General features: G+C 35.7%; 1 protein-coding gene across 2 annotated transcripts in view; it reads left to right on the top strand.

The window, feature by feature from the left end:
- Positions 1-11,404, top strand: part of ERCC8 (ERCC excision repair 8, CSA ubiquitin ligase complex subunit) — a 47,869-nt gene extending 36,465 nt beyond the window's left edge. For both annotated transcript variants that reach the window (XM_006188923.3, XM_032472828.1), the window contains 2 exons: positions 2,510-2,593; positions 8,094-11,404. In XM_006188923.3, the coding sequence (XP_006188985.1) occupies positions 2,510-2,593; positions 8,094-8,162 (153 nt within the window). In that variant the 3' untranslated portion in view covers positions 8,163-11,404. The remainder of the gene's footprint in view (positions 1-2,509; positions 2,594-8,093) is intronic.
- The last annotated feature ends 1,009 nt before the right edge of the window (positions 11,405-12,413 follow it).

Genomic DNA, 12,413 nt, shown 5'->3' with positions numbered 1-12,413 from the left:
AGAATATTTGCACGAATTACATCATAGGCTCCTTTAAATGAATCTCAATGTAGTAAGATTGTTGATATTTTCTGTGTATTGCAGATAAGGAAAATGAGGCTCATGAAAGTTAAATACTAAAAGAATGAAAATTATGGGTTCTTAGAACTAGGAAGGACTTTTATCACCTTATTCATTCATTCATTAATACTCATTACTTTATTTGTGTTTGACACTGTGAAGTAAAATATACAGGGCTGGTTTTTCAGCCAGCACACCTCAATATGGCAGTATCCATTATTAAAATATTCAAATACATATCCTTCTGTTTGTTACATAGCTATTGCACCAAGCCCCCTAAGTGACCTTTAGCTTCACCCCTTCCCTGGGGCCTCCTAGACCTCACCTCAACCCAGCAACTAAAAAAGGCTTTCAGAACCCTCCTCCCACTCTATGTCCAGTATCTCTTCTGATTGCCAGTGTCCTGATATACCAGTTATTAAACATTTTTAGTGTTATTTCTGGGAAAAGACTACTACAGCAACCAGAGAGGTGACATGACTTGCCTCAAATCAGCACACAGATTGACAGAGCATGATTATCCATTCAAAGAAGTTCTTAGAATACAGTACCTCTTTTCTTGTCCAGAGTCACTTAGAGACACAGCCAAGACTTTAATGCAGGTATTCTGACTACCAATTATTGCTTTCTACAAAATCAAAGTTCCCTAACAGGTGTTCCTAGAATGGATCAAAAGTGTGTCAAGCTGTTGATTTCCCTCAGCCCCTAGAATAGCTGGGACAAGCCAAGGATAGCCAGAAACCTGTGGCCAGTTGCCTCCTGACAAATACCATTTCTGTATGTGCTATGTACCAGGAAAGATTTGAATCACTGCCTTACATCAGAAAGCATCCAACTCTTATCCCATTCCATCTATTAGGATTTCTGAAAAGGACAATAATTATAAATCTAAATTATAGAAGTAAAACACTTTTTTCTTTTTTTAATGGAGGTACTAGGGATTAAACCCAGGACCTTGGCACATACTAAGCATGCTCTCCACCACTGAGCTGTATGCACCTCCTAGAATTAAAAGGGAGTATAGTACTCCTGCATCCATTTAGCAACAGAATCCTTTTATCAATTATATATTACATAAAACTCACTGTCTGAAAATAAAATTGATAATTATAGTAATTCTATCATAAATGTAAAAATTTGAAAAGATACACCCAACATCAAAATAAATGATAATGAATTATTCCCCGTTAACTAAAATAGGGATCCATGAATCCATTCTGCTATAAGTAAGTAAACTAATAAATTGAAAGTCTGATGAGGAGTGGGATATTACATAGTCTCGAGGTAGAACCTACAAAATATTAATTACAAAGGTAAAATGAGTAATTTTACCTTGAAGAAGACTGAGATACATCAGTGTAATCAAATTATCAAGGTATGTGATATTCCTGGCAAAGATGCATCACCTGAATTTAATCATGAGGAAACATAAGACAAAATTTGAGGGACATTCTACACGATAACTGCTGTGTATCTTTAAAATTGTCAAAGTCAGGAAAGCCAATGAGAGACTGAAGAACTTTCCAGATTGAAGGAAATTAAACAGACATAACTAAGTACAGCATGTGATTTTTGAACTGGAACCTTTTGCTCTAAAAGATATTGTTGGGACACTTGGTGAAACTTGAATGGGGTCTAAGAATTGGCTGGTAGTGATATATAAGTGTGAACCATCTGATTTTGCTGGTTGCATTGTATTTATGTAGGAGAGTCCTTGTTCACAGGAGATATATATTGATTGTTCAAGGGTGAGAGAACCTCATGTTGGTAACTTAATCTTGAAATTTCTATAAGCTTTGAGATTCCCCCATAGGAATATTTTCAATATAGGCCAGTATAACATGTTTCTTAAGTTCTGTTGGGGTGGAGTGAACATCATTGAGCATGTGCAGACAGCATATCCATGAAGACAGTGACAGACTGTGCATTGGCCCAAGCTTCCCCTTATAAGTAAACCTCTCAGCAAGCTGACAAATTCATCAGTTGAATAGCAGTCAGTTAGGCAGCTGTGAGCTCAATAAAACTTCTTGAATTTTTGGCCTATTTTAGCTAGAAATTCGTGGTTTCTTCATTGAAGTCTTTACTGAAACTCAGTTATTGACAGAAAAGGACAAACTCTTACATTTCTTCAATTTTTTTCCACTCTTAACACTTGATGGATACTATGACTGATAAAAACCACTATGATTGAGTGTTTTTGTAAATTTTAACATGTTAGCAAACTCTGACATATCCTAATTACTACTATTTTTAAATATAAAACAAACCTTTACTACATCTTAAACAAACAAAAGAGGACATCAGCCCAGTGTCTTTGGGGAGTAGAGATAGAATTAATCTAATGGATCTAACCTAAGAACTAATGGTTTAAAGAGTTCAGGGAGCTCATTTCAGATTGGTTCCAGCTCTAAGCTGACCCACAGCCGTGTCTTCGCTTTCTGTGTTACAGGAGCTGTACAGTGGTGGCCGAGACTGCAATATTCTTGCTTGGGTACCATCCTTATATGAACCAGTTCCTGACAATGATGATGAGGTAAATATTATTAGTACAAATTGTACAGGGACTTGTAAATCATAAAGAAAAAACTTTGTATTAACTTACATGAGACTTTTAAAGCATTTCTTGATATTTTCTGATTGTAAAAATAATTTGCCTCTATAACACATTTGGAAAATTCAAAAAATATTAAAAATATAAGTTTCTGAAGTTGACTTAATCACCATTAACATTTTACTTCATTTTACTTCTGGTTTTTCCCTCTGCATGTTTGTTTTTAACATAGTTAATATCATGCTTAACATACAACCTTGCATCCTACTTTTCTCAATACTATACAATAAGACTTTTTCATGTCATTAATAGCTATTCATAAGTATTGTTTTTAATAATATAGCATTCTGTTACTTATATACCACAGTTATTTAAATATTTACCTATTTGAAGACATTTCTTTTGATCATTATAAAACATAAAGGTAGCTATTCATAAATTATTTATATTTCTGATTACTTCTTTGGATAGATTCCTAGAAGTAGATTTATCTATTAAGTTATCATGTATGACATTTTTTAATGCTCTTTATTCATGCTGTCATATTTTGTCAATTTACACTTCTACCAGCAGTCTGTTAATGCCTTTCTTACAGCATAAATTGGTGCAAATATGACAGTGTGAATAAAGAGCCTTAAAAATTCAGTGAGTAAACAAAGATGAATAAGGCATGATCTCTGGTCTTAGGTAGTAGCCTCTGAATTTTTTTACTTTTACCTTAAGCTACCTAAAGGTGGTATTTTCCAGATTTCATCACATGTCCAATTTGGTCTATTGTGGCTTTGATTAGTTTTAGTGTACAGATGCTTTAAATGACTGAATTTTTTTTTTTTTTTGTAGACAGCTTAATATGTTCAAATAATTTGGTTTAGCCATTTATTTTGTATTATTGTTAATTACTGTATCCTGTTGTTTGTCAATTACTATATACTTTAAATCTAACATAACACTATAGGTTATGTTGGAAAGTTGAACAATCATTTACCAAATGAAAAATATAAAAATAAATTAAAGGTAAATTATCTTTTACTTAAATATGGAAAAAAGGATATTAGAAGAAAACTAAACTGCTTATTTTATAAAGATAATATGGGACAGTTTATTTCCTTATTATGAAGTTATGGTGGTAGTTTGAACTCCTCATCTAGAAGAATTTTGTATGTGGGTAATCAAGCTAAAAAGTAGAAATCAAATCGAAGTACACAAGAAACAAGTCAGCTTTATATTTAAGTTTAAGAGCTATAAAACCTTACCTTTTAAAATATACTGGTATATAAGGCTTTAAGGTAGGCACCATTCTCATATTAATATAAGACGGTAAGTGACTACATTATTTCCACAAAAACTTTAGTTTGAAAGATTCCTGTGAATGTAGGTAAAACATAAATATGGTCATGTTGTAGATCCCAGTAGAGAAGTCTGTCTACATAAGACCCTGTCCCTTACATGTATATTTACTATTTAACTTGTATTTAAACGTGTTTTCATCTCACTATCAAATGGGTGACTGCTACATTTTCCCGGAGAGGGAACTTAACAGAAAACAAAACACACAACTACATACACACACTTACTTGGTCTTTAGTGTCAGGTAAACTAACTAATAATAATACTGGTAACTGGGTTCAAATCCCAGTTCTGCCATTTATTAGTGATCTGGGACAAGTTTATGATCTCTTCAAACATCAAAATCATCAAAGCAAACGTGTTCTTAGGTTTCCTTTCAAATCCACCCTTGAGATGAGATTTACTTCTCCATTAGCCAAAATATAATCCCTTAGGGGTGTTTCTTCTGATATCCAAGATAGAGGAGGAATTTAGTTCTACCATAAAAAACTAAAAAACATTGGGTGATAGGGATAGGTTTTATTGTCTTTAAGCATAAATCTTATTATTTAGTTGGCAGGCTGTTCTGTTATATTCTAAGAGATCTACCCTTTTTTTTGCCCCCACTTCCTAAAACTTGGTCAGGGTCAGAGCAAGGCTGTATAACTTCTTTTCACTTTTTCCTGCCTGAGGTCTCTTGGGTGGCTATATTATAGTTTAAATATGATCTCTTTTAAAATCTTACTTTATTTTGACAGTGACAGAATATGTAACTTTTATTTACCACTTGTGTGGATGTATAATCACTTACTAAAACAGATCCCCCCTATATTCTACCTATAAAGACTTTCCACTAATTACTAGTAAGAAATTTAGAATTTATCAAGATATATATGTGGTAGATGTTAAGCTTGGTTCTGTTCTCCCTTTCCATTATTTGGACCTGAGCTAGATCCCCTTTAGATTCATACTTATCTAACTACGTTCACAACCGTCTCTCAGTAAAACGGGCAGCCTGATAAGTTAGAGATGGATATGTTCAAGCATAGAAAGAATGTCCACTAGGCGGAGATGTTGGAGAGAAAACTGAATAGATGGTAGTTAGACTTGATCAGTGGGTCACAAACAGCAATATGTGTACCACATCATATGTAATATTTTTATTGCAACTTTCAACTACAAGTAAGATATTTTATTTGTGATTTTTTAGCAATAAAATGTACTTCTAGTAATACTGTAATACATTCATATTGTTATCCTTTACTACTACAGACTAAAATTTATATGCAACTGCATTTCCAATTTTCACTTATTATTTTTGTCCACTCATAGCAACAGTAATTTACCTTAAAATATAATTTTGCTTCTTTGTTGAGTCTTCAAATGAAATTTAAATGTTTAATAGGTTATATTATATATTGGGCTTCCATAGTGGAATTAGGAGGAATGACTTTTGTTTGGCTTACCTACCCCAGGGCTTTTTTGGTGGATAACTAAGGCAGATTTAGAGGCTTTCAGAGGTAGCAGAGGAAAGAATAATCACCTACCCCTAAAGACAATACATCTTTGAGTAAACTCGCACTAAATAACCTAATTTGGTAGTTAAATTATAAACCCAGAAAGATAGGAAATTCAGAAAACATTTGGATGAAAGAATGAATGAACAGACTTCAGTATGCTACTCTCACAAGTAAGTGGACTGCTGCTAGAAAAAAACTGAATAGTTAGCTGAGGCTTGGTAATAGTTTTGGGTCTGGACATTTGGGATATAATGGAATTTTGTTTGTACAACTAAGTGAAAACGGCCAACATTAGTTTCAGTAATGGCAACAATACCCAACATTAGGTTAAGTAATGGACTCTGAGCTATAGCTTTAACAGCTATAAAGAATACCCAAATTAATAGATTGTTTTCTGACTATCCAGGCTGATACTTGGGGAATTTTCTGGAAACACCTACTTTTTCTCCTGTTATCATTGTTTGACTTATAAGAGTCTAAGTCAGCTTGTTCATCAAAAAGGAACTGAACATTCTCAGGTATATTGTAGGGGTTACCCTTAACATAAAATATTGCTACATGTTATAAAAGGCAATACATCTAAGATGATTTAAGAGTAATCTAGTTACTAATACATTATTGGATTTGGGGTTTAAACAAACTCATAACAAATGTAAAAGCTGCTCATAATGTCCAGATACTCAAAAAAATGAGGTTATCTTAAAGCCCTTTAATCATTTGCCTGAGAATAAGAAGGTTGCCATTCAGAAAGTCTCCCAAAAAAGTGAATTGATTTGAAAACCCCAGATAATTAAAATTCCTCTAATTGCTGGTTATGTTTATTAGGTGCAGCTCAAAAGTTGTAAGAATACTGCAATGTTTTGTTGTTTTAAATAAACACAATCTATTTTTTATTTTTTTAAACTTTTTTTATTGAGTTATAGTCATTTTACAATGTTGTGTCAAATTCCAGCGTAGAGCACAATTTTTCGGTTATACATGAACATACATACATTTATTGTCACATTCTCTTTTGCTGTGAGCCACCACAAGATCCTGTATATATTTTCTTGTGCTACACAGTACAATCTTGTTTGTCTATTCTACACCCCATGTCCCCCCCTGGCAACCACAAGTTTGTATTCTATGTCTATGAGTCTGTTTCTGCTTTGTATTTCTGTTTTGTTTTTTTTTTTTAAGATTCCACATATGAGCGATCTCATATGGTATTTTTCTTTCTCTTTCTGGCTTACTTCACTTAGAATGACATTCTCCAGGACAATCCATGTTGCTGCAAATGGTGTTATGATGTTATGCTGTTGGTTTTTATGGCTGAGTAGTATTCCATTGTATAAATATACCACATCTTCCTTATCCAGTCATCCATTGATGGACATTTAGGCTGTCTCCATATCTTGGCTATTGTAAATAGTGCTGCTATGAACATTGGGGTGCAGGTGTCATCCTGAAGTAGGGTTCCTTCTGGATATATGCCAAGGAGCGGGATTCCTGGGTCATATGGTAAGTCTATGCCTAGTCTTTTGAGGAATCTCCATACTGTTTTCCACAGTGGCTGCACCAAACTGCATTCCCACCAGCAGTGTAGGAGGGTTCCCTTTTCTCCACAGCCTCTCCAGCATTTGTCATTTGTGGACTTTTGAATGATGGCCAGTCTGACTGGTGTGAGGTGATACCTCATTGTAGTTTTGATTTGCATTTCTCTGATAATTAGTGATATTGAGCATTTTTTCATGTGCCTATTGATCATTTGTATTTCTTCCCTGGAGAATTGCTTGTTTAGGTCTTCTGCCCATTTTTGGATTGGGTTGTTTGTTTTTTTCTTATTAAGTCGTATGAGCTGCTTATATATTCTGGAGATCGAGCCTTTGTCGGTTTCATTTGCAAAAATTTTCTCCCATTCTGTAGGTTGTCGTTTTGTTTTACCTATGGTTTCGTTTGCTTTCAAGTTTAATTAGGTCCCATTTGTTTATTCTTGCTTTTAAATAAACACAATCTAAATGCATGTTCTCTTTCAAAGAAAACGCCAAGGGAAACCAACATGCTAACAACCAACATGTTACCATTTCTGACACATTTTGTGTGTGTTTCTGAACTACTTTACTAGCTATAAAAATAAATAAATAAACCTCACTATTTAATAACCCACATTACTTTTTGGACCACCTTAGTCCCCATATATGGCTTTTTGATTATTTATAAAAGTCAGGTCTATCCAAACAATAGAAGTTGCCTACATTAATATTTTGGGCTGTTAGGTCAGATTATAGACTGAGTCCAGTCCTAGCTACATGGATGTTAATGTGCTACCTTCTCCAGGTAATTCCAAAGGGTTGTAAAAATACCTTAAGTAATAGCAGTATCATTGTGTTTGTGTGTGTGTATGTGTGTGGTAACTACTTTGAAGGAAACATAATTTGGATAAAGCCTGGTATGTCTATTTATGTTAAATGAAGTTAAACTGTTTTATATTGTATGTAGGGTGTTTCTTATGTTATTTTTGGTTTGAAATTAACAATTATATAAGTTTTTTTCAAGATTATCTGATTGCTTTTTATCTGATATATTTCATAACTATATTATGAGCCTAAAATATTGAGGTAGAATAATCGAATCTTTCTTTTTGTTCCCTTTTTTAGACTACAACCAAATCACAATTAAATCCAGCATTTGAAGATGCCTGGAGCAGCAGTGATGAGGAAGGATAAATATCAATTCTTAGTGCCTTTTTGTTTCTATTGATGAAACTTTTTTAAAACAGGACTGTTTTGTTTTATTTTTTCAATTGTCCAGTGACAGCTAAATTAGCCCTGAATTTGTGTGACTTTCCATTTATTTTAAAATGAGGTTAGTAATTTCATGAAATCCTGTAACAGAGTTCTATGTACTTTACTTAATCAGAACATGTCTCCTTGATCCAGATGCTGTGGCCTGCTGCAGCCCCTACAGCTGTAGTACAAGGGGACAGATCATGGCACCTCCTCTGTGGGAACTTGAACAGTTTGTGTGACCGTAAGATGCAGTCTCAGAGAATGAGCAAGTATCGTGATCAGTGCTGACTTTCTCCTGCTGACTGTACCATCACCTTCCTCATTTTCACTTTCAAGAATGATTTTACTGAGGATCATATCAAAAATTATAGTTGAAAAGTTAGCACCAATTTTTTAATTCTTTCTTATTTGTGTATTCAGTTTTTGCAATGATTTCATTTATTTGACCATTGTCTAGCTTTGTGTTAAGTTTTTTTGAATTTGATGCCTTCCACAATCTAAAAAGGAAGAGGTTTTTAACTTGGGAAAAATTCCATGTTTCCTTTATTTTACTGTCAGCAACTTGAACTGCTTTTCTATGAATCTGGTTAAGATGTGACTAAGTCCTCCTTCATTCATCAAAGCAGAAGATATCCTGGCAGGAGATCTGTCTTAAACATGAAATGTCACAAAAATTTCTATTTTGTTGTCTCCTCTTCTCATGTGATAACTCATGAGTGATTATCATGAAGCTAACCTTACATTCCCTTTCTTTCTGATTCTTATCAGTAGGAGACTAGTTAAAGAGGTTTTTGTGAGCTTGAATACCAAGTATACAGTAGTAGAGTTTTTAAATGTGTAAGTGTTAGGCCTCATATCAGACCTTTCTGGCCAAATGTTTTGTTTTCCATACATTTACTTTTTAGTTAATTTTCTTAAGCCCTGACCATTTTACTTTCACTTTTTCTCCCCTTGGTGAGGATGTTTATGACCTTTGAAAATGCTATTGAAATTGAGAATTTTTTTTTGTTTGTTTTAAGAAAAAAGAAGTCTTTTTCCAAGCTGTAAATAACTATTACTTCTTTATAGTTATATAAATATACATGCTTATTGTAAATAATTTAAGCCATAAACCTTCCAAGACGTAAAGATGACTTGGAATCATGCCACCCTCAGGTAACTACTACTAATATTTTAGTGGCCATTCTTTCATGCATCTCTTTATGACACATAATTTTACACAGTTGGGTGTTCGGCATGCTGTTATCATGCAAACTCCTCTTCCCACATCAGCAACTCCTTCCTCATCCCTTACCCCTTCTTCCACAATCCAAGTTATTAACCAAGTATGTGTTCATTCACATTATAATCCAGTAAGGACCTATGTAGACATAGATGGGCAAGTATTTTTAGTTTGAAAAAATAGGATATACACAGTTCTGTCCTGATTTTTTTTCAATTATAGCTCACAGAAATTTTTCTGTGTCATTTGGTATAACTACATGTATTGACTATATTTTCTTATTTTCTGTATTCTTGATACTCTGGCATTTGGGGCCTTGATCCTGGCAACACTGCCTCTTCCAGGTCTAATTAATTCCCAGAGATAGCAAAGGACTCCCCAGGGAGCATGCCTTTGATATACAAACCAATCAATCCAGAGTCCACACCCCTAGCCATCTTCTTTATCAAGCTCTCACACACTAAACCACTATTCCCCTTGTCCTAGATTACCCCAGGGCCAGGGTACCAGACAACTAAGTGCCAGAGTCTATTGAAATTATTCCAACTATCCAATCCTAAATTTATTCGGTGTACCTATCCTGCCCCACTCATTCCTTCCCAGCAAACCCCAATAAAGGCCATGCTCTGCTTTCTCCCTAGAGAGGCCTCCTGACCTAACCTAGTCCTTCCCTCTGTAACCCTGCATGGCAGGGTATGCCATGCCTTCTGGTTCTAGTTCTAGGGATCTGTGAATATAAACATCTTCCTTCGTGATAGTCATTTCCTTCTGTGTGTCTTGCCATACCTGATTAGAACAAAACCAGGACAAATCTTAACAGTTAGCACAGCGAGCTGGGTGATTTGCACGAAAAGTAGATGATATTCTTTGAGCTGCTCTTGGCTTATTGTCTAGATCTGACAGTCAAGGGACACTGCCTGAAAGGGCACCCCTGGTTGTTGGTGCACTTGCTGCTTGGTGCCTGCTGCATTGTGTTGTTTTTCTGTCAGGTATTACCATGATTTCCCAATCTAAAGGGGGCACTCAGTGTATTTCCCCCATTGGTGGAGAGCTCAAGATCCAGGACAGAACCACAGGGGTTTATAGGTGACTGGCTACATTTTTAAAAGGTCCATCTGCTGGGAATGAGGAGTGACTACCCTCCTGCTGCCATAGGACAAGTCTAATCCACTGACTGGGCAATGCTGACAAGCAGTAGAGCCATCTGAGTCACTTAGATGAAGAATCTAGTGTCTGGAATGACATATGCTTCTGGAGCCATGCATAAACCATTTCTCTTGTCCTCCCTGAGCTTTTCTGAGTCAAATTCCATCTGTTCCTCAAAGCAGTAGGAGATGGCTCCACTTGAACACTTGCTCATATGCTGTGAACCATTTGTGGGTTTGGTGTGAGGGCCTTCTCAGAAGATCATGGCTCCCCACAAACACTTCAAGTCGCAAGCTTCATTGCTGTGCCTACTTGCTGCTGTCATGAGCAACTTATTCCCCAACCTAGCAGGGTCTAACAGGTCCCATCCCTGGAGACCAGTGGCTCAAGCTGCATCTGGTTCCAGCACCCCCCCACCCAAAACCCTGAAGAGTTGATCCAATTAATTTTAAAAATGCAAAGTACTTAATCCATGTATATGTACTCTCCTAAGAGCCGCTAATTGTCAACATGCAAAGGGTCTTGTGCTCAAACAAAAAATGTAAAAGTTAATGCTGATGCCACCATTGCTTTCCTAGATGTAGACTTTAGCCCCTCTAAGGTTGATTGGGACACCCTAGAGAAGGGGGGCTTTGCTTACAGAGATGCCGCTCAGAACCATCAGGAGCTTATCAGGTAAACATCCAAAAGGGGGGAAAAAAAAGGAAAAATTTTAGTCACCTAGAGATTCAAGCCATTCTACAAATTTGAAAAAAGGTGGGCGTGAGGAAGGGACTGATTATTCTGTGGACAGAGGACATCCCAGGGGAAAGTTGCCTAGATGCACTTGGCCCCTTCAGCCTCCCTCTTTTCCTCTTACCAGCCAGAAAAAAAAAAAAAAGACTGTACCTTCAGGGTGCAAAAACCTGAAACAGGAAGAAAACAAGAAAAATGACTTTAGGTGGCTACAAACCCAAGGGGAAAAAAACCAAAAAGTTTAAATTTTAAGTGCTAGGCAAATGCCAGTCTAGCAAGCGTAATGCTAGTTCTAGATTAGTTACTGATTTAAAAGCGAAACAGAGAAAATAAAAGGTAATTGAATAATATATACATATATAATGTTAAAACAGTTTTATAATTTGGGAATAATTTGATCCAATTGGAAATCCAAAATTTATACACTAAATGAATATACTAAAGGATTATTTTATAACAAAAAGATAAAAGGGCACCTTATGATGCATTACTACAACATTAATAATGTGGTCCCATCCATTGGGGCCCCCATACTCTATATCCAATATTATTGACGTTACTGATTCTATTCAGTCAACAACTGGTAAATATTTTGCTCTAATAGATTTGGCTAACATGCTCTGTTCAGTGCCTGTTTCACCAGCCTATAGCTGCAATTTGTCTTCGCCTCAAAGGAACACAATACACCTTTTCCAGACTGTCCATCAGGTACCTCAGCAGCTTTGCCATCACACAGTCTTTGCAGACAGGATCTCAACTGCATCCACCTTCTTCCAGGAGCACAGGTATGACATTACACTGATAACATCCTCCTCCAAGGGGACTCATTTGGTACGCATTTAGGATATACAGGTACATCTTTTAGTACTTTTGGGTTCTGATGGCGACATAGTCTTTATCTACAAATTTTACATCCAAATTGAAATTAATAGGTACTCCTGTAGCAGACAGCTACTCATCTGATATGGGACCTGTATGAGCCTAAACTTCCACCAAAAACAAAACCCTTGTCAGTGTAGCTTTACACCTTTCTGTTGACTGTTGGTCTTATTGCCCCTGGTCTGGGTGCTTTCATTAATTTACAG

The sequence above is a fragment of the Camelus ferus genome, chromosome 3, assembly GCF_009834535.1.
Source record: "Camelus ferus isolate YT-003-E chromosome 3, BCGSAC_Cfer_1.0, whole genome shotgun sequence".
Classification (NCBI taxonomy): Eukaryota; Metazoa; Chordata; class Mammalia; order Artiodactyla; family Camelidae; genus Camelus; species Camelus ferus.
This window is presented reverse-complemented; position numbering and strand designations above follow the sequence as displayed.